Source organism: Ursus arctos, unplaced genomic scaffold (assembly GCF_023065955.2).
Source record: "Ursus arctos isolate Adak ecotype North America unplaced genomic scaffold, UrsArc2.0 scaffold_26, whole genome shotgun sequence".
Lineage (NCBI taxonomy): Eukaryota > Metazoa > Chordata > Mammalia > Carnivora > Ursidae > Ursus > Ursus arctos.
The window spans coordinates 4,563,624-4,578,853 of record NW_026622941.1 but is presented as its reverse complement, the minus strand read 5'-3'; the positions used below and the strand labels follow the sequence as shown (position 1 = coordinate 4,578,853).

The 15,230-nt window shown below is 47.7% G+C and overlaps 1 protein-coding gene across 1 annotated transcript in view; it reads right to left on the bottom strand.

The window, feature by feature from the left end:
* The window catches only part of PRMT8 (protein arginine methyltransferase 8), a 90,814-nt gene extending 80,271 nt beyond the window's left edge, over positions 1 to 10,543 (bottom strand). The window contains exon 1 of the mRNA XM_044385389.3: positions 10,469 to 10,543. Within this exon, the coding sequence (XP_044241324.1) occupies positions 10,469 to 10,543 (75 nt within the window). The remainder of the gene's footprint in view (positions 1 to 10,468) is intronic.
* Positions 10,544 to 15,230: the final 4,687 nt, after the last annotated feature.

Here is a 15,230-nt window from a genome sequence, read left to right as displayed (position 1 = left end):
ACCCCGGGTCGAGCTCAGAAGCTCCAAGCTGGTAATTGAATGTGTATCTCCTACTACAAATTGCAAACCACAGAGGGTAACTATGTAGGTGCACGAGCATGTGCTTCTGAATGATGGACCTACAGACTCAGGCGTATGCAAACATCCCTGCACGTAAAAACACCTACACGCCCTCCAGTCTGGATTAGGTCATTTATATCCACTCAAACTGAACATTAGAAGTGACTGTTCCCACTTTGAACTACGGATTTTCCCCTAAAAACAAAACAAAAGCTGGGCACATAAACAGTTAAAACAGGAGGAAAAAAAAAAAAAGAAAACATTGATCAAGATTCTTCTTTATGTCTTATTCCATGCAGATTTAATCCTCATGGCTACCCTGTAAGATGGGTTTTATAATCCTGAAGGGATGAAGATGGGACTCAAACCTGACTCCAAAACGCTCCCCTGTCCCACTCTGGAACAACTTGAATTCTGGAGAAGGCGAATAGAAAGAGATTTTAACAAAAAGAAGCTGGTGTGGCATATGTGTGATTTACAGGTTTATTACCTTTATTCATTCAATAAATATTCATCATTATCCTACTATGTACCTGGAGGCAAGAGTTGACCAAATGCATATAAGTAGAGAGCATTCCTTAATTAGGATCCTGTCTATACTTCTGATGGACTGTAATCATTTTTGTGGGACTGTCTGATGGAGCCCCCTTAGAGAGCAGCTGTCATGACTGCTTGTCAGGGGCAGATGAAGCCCTTGAATTTAAGGCATCTGTGGGAATTGCAGCCTTCCATTTTCTAGCAGGCCCAGCCTTCAAAGGCCACCACTGTACTTTACTTTGGCCAAAGAGATTACCTTTCACAATAGAGCTACAAATAGGGCCCTAATTGATGAGTCTGCTAATGGCCCTTCCCTTTATACTGGCATTAGCCCGGTTCTGTCTTAGCTGAACCTCCCTCAGGTCAGACCTCACACGCAATGAATATATTCTGCTAGATTTATGGCAGAAAAGACAGGGAGTTTAACTCAGTCATCAAACATCTGATTTGCTACATGAACCTGGGCAATATCTCTGTCCTCTCTCTTCCCTTCTCCTGTGCCTCAGTTTCTCTCAGTAGGAACATGGGGGAAAGTTATCTATCAATCCAGTAATCAAGAAGGAATTGCTCTTTTCTAGCAGCAAGGCTTACGAAGGGCGCAGACAAATCTGGGGTATTGGGCCTTCCCTCAAAAGCTCTGCAACTGGGCATGATTGAAACTCTCCTGATCTCCCATTTCCTTCACATCTGTAAGTACTCGGTGAGGTTTCCATATCATTCTTTAAGTGTTGCTGAACACCTGCTTCCGAGAACTGGGAGTGGGGTAGGCCAGCCTGTGGGTCGCAGAGAACCTCGTCCCTCCTGTGACTGAAGCACTTCACATGGGGGTCCCCGGGCCCCTAGGGTGCTAAAGAGCTTTGTCTTTCAGCTGTCTTCATGGCTCTGGCTGAATCAGTGATTCAGTTGTTGAATGACCTGAATCAAAGATGCCCTCCCTTGACTGCTCTGCTCCAGCTCTGTCAAAACTGGCCTAATAACATCAGTGGTAAAGGCCCTTTATTCATCCGCTGCCCCTTTTGGGGCAGCACTGGATAAGCCCAGATTACAAATAATAGCTAATCTGTTTTGAGCATTTACCATATGCCAGGAGTGTGCTTTATGTGAAATAACTCGTTTAATCCCCATAATAACTCAATGGGATAAAGTGCTGTTACCATATCATAGATGATGAAGCCAAGGCACAGATGAGGATAGTAACTTGCGCAGGCTGGTAAGCTGAGATCCGACCCCAGGCGTGCCAGTCCCAGGGGCTGCACACTTAACCTCACACAACAGCGCCTCGGGCAAGAAGTCAGCAGCCCACATGGTTTAACTCTTTGGAAGGTGCCAAGAAAATCCTTATCCCTTCTGCCCTCCAGAATTGCCCCTCAGAGAAGCTAGTAATGGGCTCACAATCATACCACCGAAATAATTCCTTTGGCAATGACAAAGCAAACTTCCTAGGAGGATGAGGGGATCTGATACATGGAGCTTGCTACAGAGTGACGGGCTCCAATTCTCCATAGGTCCTTTCTGTAATATGCATAGCAGCATATCAGTTCCTTCCCAAATCCCCTGAAGCTTTCAGCAAGTGGGAGCTGCTGTGGGGCAAAGATGAGAATAAGCTCAAAGTTAGGGATGTAGATAAAAACAGGAGAGAGGCCCAAGTCAACAGGAAAGCACATTCCAGTTCTGAGAATACGCCACCTTGGCTACTTTCTAGCTCTATAATCAACCACTGCGAGTTCCCACTTCTTCAACTGCAAGATAGAAATAGAAAGAGCTGCATTGTAATCTTGCGTAAATTAAATAAGGCGATGCTTACAAAGCGCTTAACACTGTGCCCGACGCACAATATGGACATTAAAATGGCAGCTCTTTTCTTTTTTTAAAAGATTTTATTTATTTATTTGACAGAGAGAGACAGCGAGAGAGGGAACACAAGCAGGGGGAGTGGGAGAGGAAGAAGCAGGTTTCCCGCTGAGCAGGGAGCCCAATGCGGGGCTCCATCCCAGGACTCTGGGATCATGACCTGAGCTGAAGGCAGACGCTTAACGACTGAGTCACCCAGGTGCCCCCATAAAATGGCAGCTCTTGTTATAATTATTTCTACTGCACTAGGAAGGAAGGCCCTATCAAGACACTGAGAAGCCAGTGGGCAAGGTGGACAGCTGAGTGAGCAGAAGGAAAGAGACTTGAAGGAGAGAGACTACCTTCATCAACTTTGCAACTATTCTGAAGCCTATTTATGTATTCATTCAGTCATTCGTCTGCCATTTTCAACTCAGACCTAATATATGTGGACACTATGTCGGATGATGTTGTGGGTTGAATCAAGTTGAATCATGTCCCCCTCCCCCAAAATGTGCTGAAGTCCTAATCCCTGTTACCTATGAATATGAACCTATGTGGAAGTAAGTTCTTTGCAGTTGTAATTAAGTTAAGATGAGGTCATACTAGATTAGGTTGGGCTCTAATCCAGTATAACTGGTGTGCTTATGAAGAAGAAATATAGACACACACATGGGGGAAAAGGCCATGTGAGGATGAAGGCAGAGGTTGCAGCAATGTGTTGACAAGCCAAGGAATAGTGTGCACAGCTGGCAGCAACTAGAAGCTAGGAAAGAAGGGAGAAACATATTCCCCCTGAGGACCTCCATAAGAAGCCAACCCTGCTGGCACCTGGACTTCAGACTTCTGGCCTTCAGAACTGTGAGAGAATAAATTACTGGTGTTTTAAGCCAGCCAGTTTGCATTCCTTCCTTACAGGAGCCCTAGAAAACAAACATAGGTGATAAAAGCAAAGATACATTTAAAACCCAAAGTTCCTGTGCTGAAGTCTTTGCTATTCATTTCACCCCCCAAAAGACGCATACTGTTTTAGATGAGAGTTTCTCCCCTAGCCCACCATCAAGGACTCCAGGCATAAGGATATCTTACATGAGTAGGCGGTGTGGAACGAGGATTGTCCCAGCCACAAGTCATATCAGGTCCCTGCCACCCACAGGGCATAGCATTGATGACTGTGAAAAGGAGGGTGTCAGGGTGGTGGGGGAGGCAGGTAAAGAAAGCCCAGAAAAAGGAAGGGACTGATATCTTGTTTTCCATTTCTTCCAAATCCACCATTCCTCATTTCTCCTCTTAATTTCTCCATTCTTTTTCTTCATATTTTAAGTTTCTACTTCGGTCTCTCAGATGCCTTCATAGCTTGGTAGACTGGAAAAAGTACAGGTCTTGGTGGCTAGAAGAGTTTGAATCCCAGGTTCTATCACTTACTACTTGTTGGATCTTGGGCAAGTAACACTATCCTGCTATGCTTTGGCTTCTTCATCTGTTTAATGAGCATAATATGCAATCATAGTGTTATGTATGTATGTCTGCCATACATTATATAATGCATGTGTGTGTGTACATAATGTATGATGGCACACATTGAACAGGATGATATGCGCCAAAGCATTTTAAATGTATGTGAAAAGGACTGTGATCTCATTATACACAGTTCCCAGATTATATGTACAGAAACTCTGGTTTTTGATATTATGTGTCAGGACATACTACAAAATCAGCACAAAAAAATAAGAACAGTAAATCAGATGCTATATTTAAAGGACCAAAGCCACTGTATAAATGCCAATGTATAAATGGCAACGACCTAGCAGTAAACATGGTCTCAACACCAGCACTGAAGAGCTCTGGGATATTGGGCAAGATTTTCCATCTCTTAGTTTAAATGATTTGAGTTTCCAACCAGCTCTAAGATTCTATGACTTTATGAAAATGTGCACATCAGCTGTTTGCTCTCATTAAATTACATTTTTAAAAGAGCTCTTTGCTTACTGGTCATCCATTACAAATCTGGGGAAAGCTGTGACGCTTGAGGGAATTCTAATAATAAGTGAAGTAGAAAAGCCATTTGATGTGTGAAATATCCAATGGGCTGGATAACACAGGAAAGGCAAATCTTCTAAAACAATCCTCTCCTAGTTATTCACAGGAGAAGGCTAATGTCAGAATATCAGAGACACAGGGGTTGGAATACATTGGAACATAAGCCAGCAATGAGGGTGAAACAGTCCTAATGCAGCCCCAAATGCAAAGGCAACCAGACAATTTTTATCTCCTTTTGGAATAATATAAACAAAGGTGACTGGCTTTATAATAGAAGAGATTGAGCTCTACTTCCAGAAGAACTTCCTACTGGGATACGAGAGCCGTAAGAAGTTTGGGGAAATCACCTTCTCCTGAGCTTTTCAGTGAGAGACCAAGCAACCAGCTTGGTGTCCTGGGTGAAGTAAGTGTGTTCAGCAGCGGGAACATGGGCAGAGTGACCTTTTGGAGGTCCCTATCTGCCTGTGTTCTCTCTGTGTTTTCACTAAGTCAGTTCACAATGGTACAATAATGCCTGCACGTCACACAACACAATCCGGCTTCCAGTTACCTTGGCAGTTCACACGTTGTCATGCTGCCTACTTTTCCCCTGCTGGCACAGTCGACTCCAAGGTGTAAGGACTGTTTTTATAGATTTTTGCACGTTCCACACTGGTATGTGATAATCATTTCACATTGCAGTTAGCAAAGAAGAGGAAATGAAACCCACTCCTGAATTGGAGACGAGAGTGTTGTGTTTCACCCTCCTTGACAGCCAAAAGCCAATTTAGGACTCTGAAGAGCCGAATTTCCCAGGGGGGATAAAATGTGGGTATCTTCTTAATTCTCCTGAGCTCACCTAAGGATTGAAATCAGTTTTTGCTGAGGGAGGAAAAATAGATGTGGATTATCATTTATGGATCATTTCAGCTGGAGAAACAAGAATGTGGGAGAGCTTATCCGGTTTGCACTTTTTCAGCAAGACTCCCAAAAGCTAGCGGAATAATAATCATAAACACTCATGGAGCACTCACCATATTCTAAACCCTTTGCATGAATTAATTGATTTAATAATCACAACAATTTCATGAGGCCCAGAGAGGTTAAGTTATATTCAACCTAACAACACACCTACTGAGTTCTGAGCTGGGTTTTAAACCAAGCAGTCTGACTTTAGAGCTGAGATAGTTCATTAGCTCCCATACTCTTTGGAAAGAGACAGGGATGCAGACCATCCTCAAAGAAATACTTCCTTCTTTTGTCCTCTTTCTCCTCAATTCACTGACCTTTGTACTAGAGAACCACACACTCCAGTTGAAAAGGACTTCCTGAGGAAAGGAATCCATTAGCCAGAGCCACCAACATACACCATGTCAGAAGTCAGCTCAGTGCTCCCCATAACTCATAGAGCAGCACTCTATGAGTACTGGAAATACTCCAACAGCCAATAGAGTATTGGAAATACTCTATGAGTATTTCCTAACCCCATTGTCCCATTGTAGGATTTTTCCCGACCCGTAATTATCCTCTCTCCCTCGGTCAATAAGTCAATAGAACATTTTTAAAAAACAGTCTCCAAAATGGCTCCTTTGTTAAAACTCTTTTCTCACCCCTGGGGGCTCTCCTCTGAGGTGCTAAAACCCCAATCAGGGAGTCATCACCTTAAATAATGCATCAGGCTTTCACCAAGAATCAGTAAAGCAAGCAGCACCTCAAAAAAGTCCATTATCCCCCCATGGTTCGTAATTGGGCATTGTGATTAATCCATTTATCTGCTATTCAGATGAACACCCCATAGTAAGACTCAGTAATTACAGAATATTGAATAGGTACATGAATAACCAAAATGTACCCATGTTTTGAGTTTCTGCAGCAACTTGATTCCCAGAATCTTTACTCATTTTGAGTTTTAAAGGTCCACAATAGCAAAAGTGCAGCAGAGGGGTGGGAAATAGAAAGCCCAATTTTCAGGAAGTCATGAATGACTAAAACCCAGAAGGCTCATGAGCTTGCTTGTGTATAATCATATGAATCAGTTCAGTCAACATTTATCAACATTTATTATTTTCTGTGTGTCAGGCACAGTGTTAGGAACAGGGTATACCCCCCCAAAAAAGTTCATTATCTAACTGAAGAAGTAGACATATAAAAAGCCAATCAGCTTATAATAGGAAAAATGAGACATGTGTTAACACAGAAGAAGAATGAGTATTCACTCCCCATAAGGGGAGACCTGGGAAGGGTGCCCAGGGGAAATGACCTTTGAGTTGAGTGTTGCAGGTTCAGGGAGATTTTTTTTTTTTCCCAGAGAAGAAGGGGAAAGAGCAACCCAGGGAGAGCGACAAGTATGCACAAAAGCATTCAGGCAGGAAGTGGCCTAAACAGAGAATTGCACTGGGCAGGTACTAAAGGACTTTATACACTATTCTAGGAAAACTGGGCTTTATCTTGTATCCTGTACGCAGTAGGGCAACGTGGTAAGTTTTCAAAGAGATCTGTGATCATGAGCAGATTTGTGCTTCGGAAAACCCATTGAGCAGTGATAATGAGGCAGGATTAGAGAAAAGAATCTGCGGTTGAGAGGCTACTGCCGTGGTGAGGGCAAAGTGAAGATGACCTGCCTTGGGCACTGATAGTGAGCTGTGTAGGACAGAGCAGTCAGACTAGAGGCTTTGTAGACCCTTCAGAAGGCCATATCAGAAAGTTTCTGATGATGTGTGGGGTGCAGAGGTGATAATGCCTTTAGCTGAGGAGGAAAAGCATATCAAGGAACCCAATAAAGTGTAAATGGAGCTAACATTGCTTCATGTGTACCCTGTGCCAGGGGCTGTTGGAGTATTTCCTTATATCCTATGCCTACTCTGTACCATAAGGGAAAACAGTTCAAGTGAACACATAAGGGGACTGAAGTCAAAGTAGTTAAAGAGTGCACTCAGGGCCACCCAGAACATACTGTGCCCACCAAGCCCACGCCCTTGATGTTCCCACTGCCCCAGCTCTGAACTTCACTTAACGAGGAAAGCTTTGCTCACAGTATAAGTAGCCTTATTCTTCAGTTTCTCCCTCCTGCCTGACAATTAGAATGTCTTTCCCTATCTTCACCTGTGGGAAAAAAACACCTTCTCCCATCATCTTTGCCTACCCCCAAAACTGCATCTCTTCCTTCCAAAGTATCTCTGTCCTCCCCACTCCTCACCCACTTCTATTCACACATGACATCTTTTTGAAAGTAGCAAGTGTAGGGCAAAGGGTAATGAATCAGAAGTGGTGGCAGTCTGTGTCCCAGGGCTGTCCCAGCCCATCAGGTGACTTTCAGAAACTGACTTTGCGACCCCAGTGTCCTCACTTATAAAATAGGGATATGAAATCAATATTAACCTTTGCTTACCTCACAGGATTATTATAAGAGGAAATGAGATAAAGTGCTTGCAAACAACACTAACAAAAAGTGGGAAAAGGTGCTACAGAATTAACTGAATTATTGGGCCCTGTGGTCCACCGGACTGTGAGCTCCTTATGGGTGGGGGTCTGGTTGCCTCCATCTTTCAATCCAGAGTACCTAATTATTCCTGGTACAGAGTCAGTGTCTGATAAAGACGTTGAATTAGCAACAAGGACCACTACCACCATCACCACACACACACACAAACACACACACACAGGTGTCTTTGCCTCTCTCTTTCTCTCTCTCTCTCTCTCACCATAATGCGGGCAAACCCATAATACCTCCACTTTTGGAAGTACTGCTCTAGTCCTGGTGTATTCCAAAAACAGCCAGTTCCTGGAGGAAAACCAAGTGATTGTCACGCGCCTGGATGCCTCCGTTGGGCACGTTTGACCAAGTCTGAATCCTCTCCTTCTCAAGGGAAGTTGCTAAGAACTGAACCCCCAGACTCACTCCTCTCCAAAGAGCCCCAGCTGGGTTTGTCCCTCCCCACCCCCACCTTTGTGCCAGGAATGCGATGTGTTTTATTTTTTTTTCCTCGCAGGAGCTCACTGCTGTTTTCATTGATGCCTTGAGCAGAGCTGGCATGTGCAACTGCTGAGAAGGGGGAGCTTGGAGCCGCGGGGGAAGCAAGTAAAAATAGCCTGGCGCGCGTCGCTCTGCCTGCTCTGGACGCCTTTAACCCTGGCCAAGGTGGGGAGCTCAGCAGCCGCTACCGCACACTGCGGAGTCTGGCAGGGGTCTGCACCCGGACCCCGCGCAACACCCGGGGGTGTGGGGGTCTTAAAGACCCGTGAAAACTTTTTTTTTAGAAACCGAGAGGGGGGCAGGGAAGAGCAGGAGAAAGCTGTTTCTTGCTTCCAGCGCTCCAGCCACCTGGCTGCAGGGACTGTTAACGTGCCCACTGGTCCAACACTTTACAGAAGTGCAGCCTTGACTCTGAGCTATTTTTAGCAACGTCTTCCAGGGGTGGGCGATCAGAGGGAGTAGTGCGAGGGGATTGGTAAGGCTAGCTCTCTGTTGTGAGGCTAGGCGCCTTTGCTGGCTGGGGGAGAGGAAGTGTTGAGGGGCCACGCTGGCTTTGCCCTAACTCAAGGAGACAGCATTAGCTACTGAATGCCCTACTGTTTTCAAGCCCCAGAGCCTGTTTGGTTTTCGAAATCAACAATTGCCAGATGCATTCTGCTTCTGGGGTCTCAGAGAATGGAGATTTTAAAAGCTTTGCTGCCTATGCTGTGGTGTAAGGGTTAGCTGCAGTTAAGACCTTACTGAGGAAGATCGGAAGGGTCTCTGCACCTTTTTGCATTCCAGCAAGACAGAGGGACAATTCCCGCGCCACACCTCCATCCCCGCCCCACGCTGCATATGGGTAACCATATGTGAAATGTACGGCAGCCCCACCAGACACCCGGCTATTAATAGAGCCCGGGAGTTTGCTCTCTGTCTTTTTCCTGCCACCGAGTAAGGGATGATCTTCACACACATACCCCACTCCGCCCCCACCTCGGCGCACCGTTTCTCCAGGAAGGTAAGGGGGCTGCCCACGCTGATCCCCTTCGTGACTACAGGTGCCTAGAGCCAACGGACTAGTCCAGTTGTATCGACAGCAGGGTCAGTGAGAGGCCAGGGAACACAGCCTCCAGTGGGACCCAAAACCCAGCAGGGCTCTTTGAGGCTCAGGGCCAACTGAGAGCAGAGAAAGGGCAGCTATCGGGCTGCCAAAGGCGGGGGGCAGAGCGCAATTTGCGGAGCTAGAGCGACCTCCTCCAAAGCTGCTGCGGGACGAGTGGCTGCAGACCGATTTCTCTCTGCAGCCCACGGCGCGCAGCCCCCACCCCGCGCGGGCTCGGCTGCGGCAGGAGCGGGCGCTGTCCCTGGTTCTGAAGGTGGCCTGGGCCAGCGCTTCCTACCCGGGTTTAGCGCCCCCGAGGCGGCTCAAACGTTCGAGGACTGCAGACCTCTCCCCGGCCCGGATCTGGGCGGGTGGGTCTGTTGGTGGTGCCCACGTCCCACCACCGGCTCGGTTTGCCCCCCCGCCCCACCCAACGGCCCGGAGCTCTCCGCGGTGCTGCGGGGACCGAGAGCTGGGGACTGATTCGAGCTTGAAGGGTAAAGCTGAGGCAGCGGCTGGAGATGGTCAAGGCACTGCAGGGAGCAAACGTGGCCCCAGGATCACCCATCCCAGCTTTGCACAAAGCCGGGACTCTGGACCCCTAATGCAGCCCAGAGGAGAGGGCAGAGGAGCGCTGCTGCCCAGGGTTTGGGACTTGGGGAAAGAGAAGCGAGCAGCGGGTGGCAGGAGAGGGAGATGGGGTGAGAGCTACTCTTTTGCATTTTCAAGAGGGAGGGGACCTGAGACATGCACTGTCTTTCTCCCACCACACACACACACACACACACACACACACACACACACACACACGGCCGGCAGAAGCAAGCGGGATGGAGCCGGGGAAAGTTTGGCACTAGGTGCAGAGCAGCGGCGGCGGCGGCGGCGGCAGCGACAGCGGCGGCGGCGCGGTGGTCCGGGGTGGGCTGCCGGGGTCGCCGAGAGCCCCGGCCCTCTCGCCTCCTTACCTCGGTGTTCTCGGCAGCGTTCTCCGCCATTTTCCTCCTTAGGAGCAGGCAGCGGGAGGAGTGTTTCATGCCCATAAGAGCCAGCAAGGGTTTGGTGATACAGAGATAGTAGAGAAAGAGAGAGCTGGTGTAGCTTTAAAAGAGAGAGAGAGAGAGAGAGAGAATGGGAGGAAAAAAAAAAAACCCAACCCAGCCCCTCTGCTGGAGCGTCAGCCGATACAATCAACTACGGTTGAGTCTTTTCTGCAGTCTCCACTTTGTTTTATTTTCCTCCCTTCTCATCTGCTTCGGATTCCTTCACACAGTTTCAAGTTCTTCTCGCGCACCCGACCCCCTCCCCGCCCCTCTCCACCCGCGCTGCGGGCTAAACTGGAGGGAGGCAGCCCCGAAGGCTCCGCGGCAGCGGCGGCGTCTCCCCTCCTGGCTGCTCGCAAAGTCCGGCCGGCCGGAGGCAGCCACCAACTCCTCTCAACTTCAGCAGATCGGCTGGGCGAAGCAACACGCTTCCTGCGCGTCTCTCCTAGGGGCTGAGCCGGGTGAGTGGGGGCGGGGTAGGAGGTTCGGTAGAGCGGGCGGCGGCTGGGCGCAGACGGAGGGCCCCCAGCGCCCCCGGGCCCGCCGCCTCCCCCAGGCTCCAGGGGTCTCTTGGCCGCCTCCACTCCCGGCGCTGTGGACAACTTGAGCGAGGGCAAGGGCCGCGCGGACGCTGCAGGGCCACGCGGGAGGCTCGGAGAAAGCAGGCGCCGGAGCTGGGCTCTTGCAGGTTCTTAGACCCGGGTGTTCGTCCTCCCACCGAGGACAAGCTCTGGGCAAGATTGGGCCATAGTAATCTCGCCCCCACCTCACCCCACCCCCAACTCCCCAGCTCCTCCGTCAATTCTTGGTTCCTTCCTTGGCGAATTATGGTTTCGGGAGCGAAGGGGTGGGTGTCTGGGTGAGGGAGGGTCCTTAACTCCTTCAACTCTAGTACTAAGTGTGCTCTCATCTCTCCTTTTCTCCCACTGACCCTGTCCAGGCACTTGGGGCTCCAAGCCTCTGTCAGGCTGAGAGGTTGGGCCAGAGGTTCAGCCAGAGGTGGTTTGGGAAAGAAGGTAGGAGACTGTCAAATGGATGAGCCTGCAGTCCTGTTCCCCCTACCTCAGTCTTCCCTAGCAGCCCCCTGCCCACACATTTCTCTTCTCCCTCCTCACCCCTCCCCCATTGTCACCAGATTTTGAAGTCCCTTTTATGGGAGAGAAGGAGGATGTCACGTACCCATTAGGATTCTCTTGATCCTTTTTTAAGTGAGTTTGGGCGGCAGCAGGGGGTGTGAATTTTTATACAATGCATTCCTGTCTTCACTTTGAGAGCTTCTTTTTCCCTGTCTTACTGGCCATCTGTCAGGCGGGTGGGAAATAGAACAAGGGGAGGCACTCTGTCTCTCCTTTTGCAACAGGCCAGTCAGGCTGGACTTCTTCAAAGACAGCCGCACTTTCAAGCTTTCACCCCACAAGTCAAGGACAGGGACCTGAAAGAGGCTCTTGAGCACCCTGGCTCTCTTCACTTCAACCCTGCACTTACACAGGGAGATCAGTCCCACATGCATGCCCTATTTGTTTTTATCATCACCTTTGACAACCAGGAAATGTGAGCCTGATTGTCCTCAACTAACCTCAGAGTCCATTGAAGAAATGGGCCAGAATCTAAAGATGCTTCCATCACCTGATCCTAGGGGAAAGGGAGGATGGATGCATTGCAATAAGTGGAGGAGGGAGAGAAGTGGGAGTGGAGAGTAAAACAAGTGAAAAGACAATGGGCAACAGGCTTGAGTTAATGGACTCCCATGTGAGTGTGTGTGTGTGTGTGTGTGTGTGTGTGTGTGTTGTGGAAGGAGTGAATGTAAATGAAAGATTGAGCCTAACTCCTTGATCTTTTCCTTTCTCAGACCACAGACCTTGACTAGTGTTGAGGGTGAGTGAGCGGAATCTTTCACAACACCTGGTCATCCTCCTTCCCTTTCATATCCTGCCATCATGCAGAAAGTTGTAGGGGGATAAATGAGATAAATCTGAAGAATGACTTTTACCCTCTTGAACCCCATTTTGTCTTAGCATCTTTCTCAGAAACAAAAGATTGAGACATCTCATCCCCTACCAAGAGAGTCTCAGTACTCATACAATCAATGAAAATGAGAAAGGAAAGGATCCTCACAGCATTTTGGTCCTCTCACTTTACAAATAAGGACCCTGAGATCAGAGAAAGGAGGACATTTGTCCATGATCCTTCAGACAGCTGAGGGAACATCTGAGAGCAGCTCCCCAGCTTCCTGACTTTCAGTTCAACACTTTCCCCCCACCCCACCCCACTGCTTCTGCCTGTGCAGTGCATCCATTCTGTGACTAACCAGGGAGGAGGGGAGCTGAGACAAGCTCCCACCGAAATAGGCTGCTGCCTGTGCGTGATTATGTTGCTATGAGAACCTCAGTGGGTGTGTTTCCTCCGTTCTCTGTTGAAATCTTTTGCTTGGCTTGGCTTCTCCCCAAGCACAGACACAGCTCCTCTTAGAATGGGGAGTAGAGAGGCTGAGATAGAGAGCTGCATTCTCTTGGCAAGAGTTTTCTATCCCAACCCATCGAACCCAGAGCCAACCTGGGGCTGCAGGTGAGGAGCCTAGGCTACCAAAGTGGTTCCATAATGGCTGGAGTGAGCGGTTTTGGAAGTAGATACTCCAGTCTCCTGTTGAGCCATCTTGGAGCAGAGGTGTTATCCCTGCTATGCTCTCACCTAATTACAAATTCACAAGCAAAAAAATTGTTACCTCAAGAGATTAAGTTCTGGTGTGCTCTGTTACACAGCAAAAGATTACCTGAACATTCATCTCTTACAGTTGTGAAAATTAATGATGCATGAAAAGTGCCTAACACATAAGTAGGCATCCCCACTACCTCACCATTCACAGGAATTCAGCCTTTCTCCCTCTCTTTTGCATATTAGCATAGTTGTTACAAATTTCATCATTCCACAAAGAATTTACTGGGTATGTTATATGCCTAGCTCATTAATAAACACTGGTCTTGAGAATAGACAACAAAAGGTATTGGACTGACCATGGAGGAACTCTGAATTTAGTCACCTTGAATGTTTTGAAAGTGTATAGAATTTTCATAGAAGAGCTTTAGGAGAGATTTTGGTGGAAGGCAAGAAGACACATAGGATGACAAGAGATATAGGTTCTTCACTAAGATGTAAGTTAAAGATAGTCTGAGACAATGTGCTCTACCAGGTAGAGGTGTCCTGAAGACATATTTTGCTTATGTCTTCAGTGCAACAAAATGCATTGACTAGTACATGTAAAATGCGTACGATAATGCTTGCCTCATGGTAAGACCACAAACGTGTTAACATTTGCTAGGCCCTGTCCTAGGCTCTGAGTCAAACTTTATAGAACACTTATTACATGCCAGAGACTCATCTAGACTTAATGTGTCCTCATGCAGTTCTTTTGACAACTCTTTTTGGAGAGTACTGTTATTATCTCTAAAAAACAGATGAGAACACAAAAACACAGGGAGTTGCCCAAGTCATAGAGTCAGGATTCAAATCTGGGATGCTCTATTCTACAGCATGACCTTTAAGAGGTTAACCAGATTCTGTGAACAAGAGAACAAGTGGTTCTCAAACTTGGCACAATAGAATCATCTGGGGAGCTTTAAAAATACCAGTGCTTTGGTTCAACCCCCAGAGAGGATGATTTAGTGAGGCCTGGCATCGGGATTTTTTTTAATTCTCTAGTTGATTCTAATGTGCAGTCATGGTTGAGGGCAATTGGATAAGTATATGTGGAAAAGATGAAAGGACCCACAGAAAAAGAAGGTCCCTAAGTATAGAAAGGCCCCCCCACAACTATAGGAGCCCCCACAGTATAGAAAGGTCCATCTCTAACAGAGGTTCTTGAAAGCCACAAAGTTCTTGAGAGTGAAAATGTGTTGATGGTTGAACCAGCATGCAAAGATTGGAATGAGACTCTTGGAAAGGACTATTAATTGGAAAAGTTATCTAGCTTTGTGAGATGCCACAGAGAAGTGAATTTCCTGCCACTGGAAGGGTTTGGTCAGACTAATTATTTAGCATAGCTGTTGCCGTGGAACTGCAAACTCTAGAAGGTTGAATAAGGCCTCTCAGGTTCCATCCACCCCATGCAGTGACTCCAGAATTGTCTCCTCTCATTTCTGAGCCCTCCAGGAGGTGAAGATTGTGCAGTTGCTCAACTTCAGGAGCCAGTCAACACTTCATTGCTTCCCCAAAATCCAGCACCCCTGCCATCAGGATGCAATGTCTCTAACTTGCAGACCATGCTGTCTGGGAAAGCCTGGACTCTGGCTCATTCAAACATAATTTCTGCAATAAAAGATGTATAAGATATGTCATGTGGCTTCTCCCTCCTCCTCCTCCTAGAGAACCTCACATGTGGTCTGGGCTCACATATGGCCACAGCACACTGCAGTGAATCCATGGCTTCTCAAGATTCAGGCCACAGACGTGATCCATCACCACCTCATGGCAGCTCACCCAGCAGTATTCTTCGTGTCTTCTGGGCCAGACGGGAGCCACGCCAAGGCTGCAGCAGCCAGCTAGTTACCTGGCTGAGTCTCCCTGCAGCCCCACACCTGGCCAGTTCTCCTGCACAAAAGCCTCTGCTGTTCTATTTCTCCCTAACCCAGGGGCCAATTATTTCTTAAACTACATCCTAAAGAACAACTTGCAAGAGTGTCACTAGCACCTG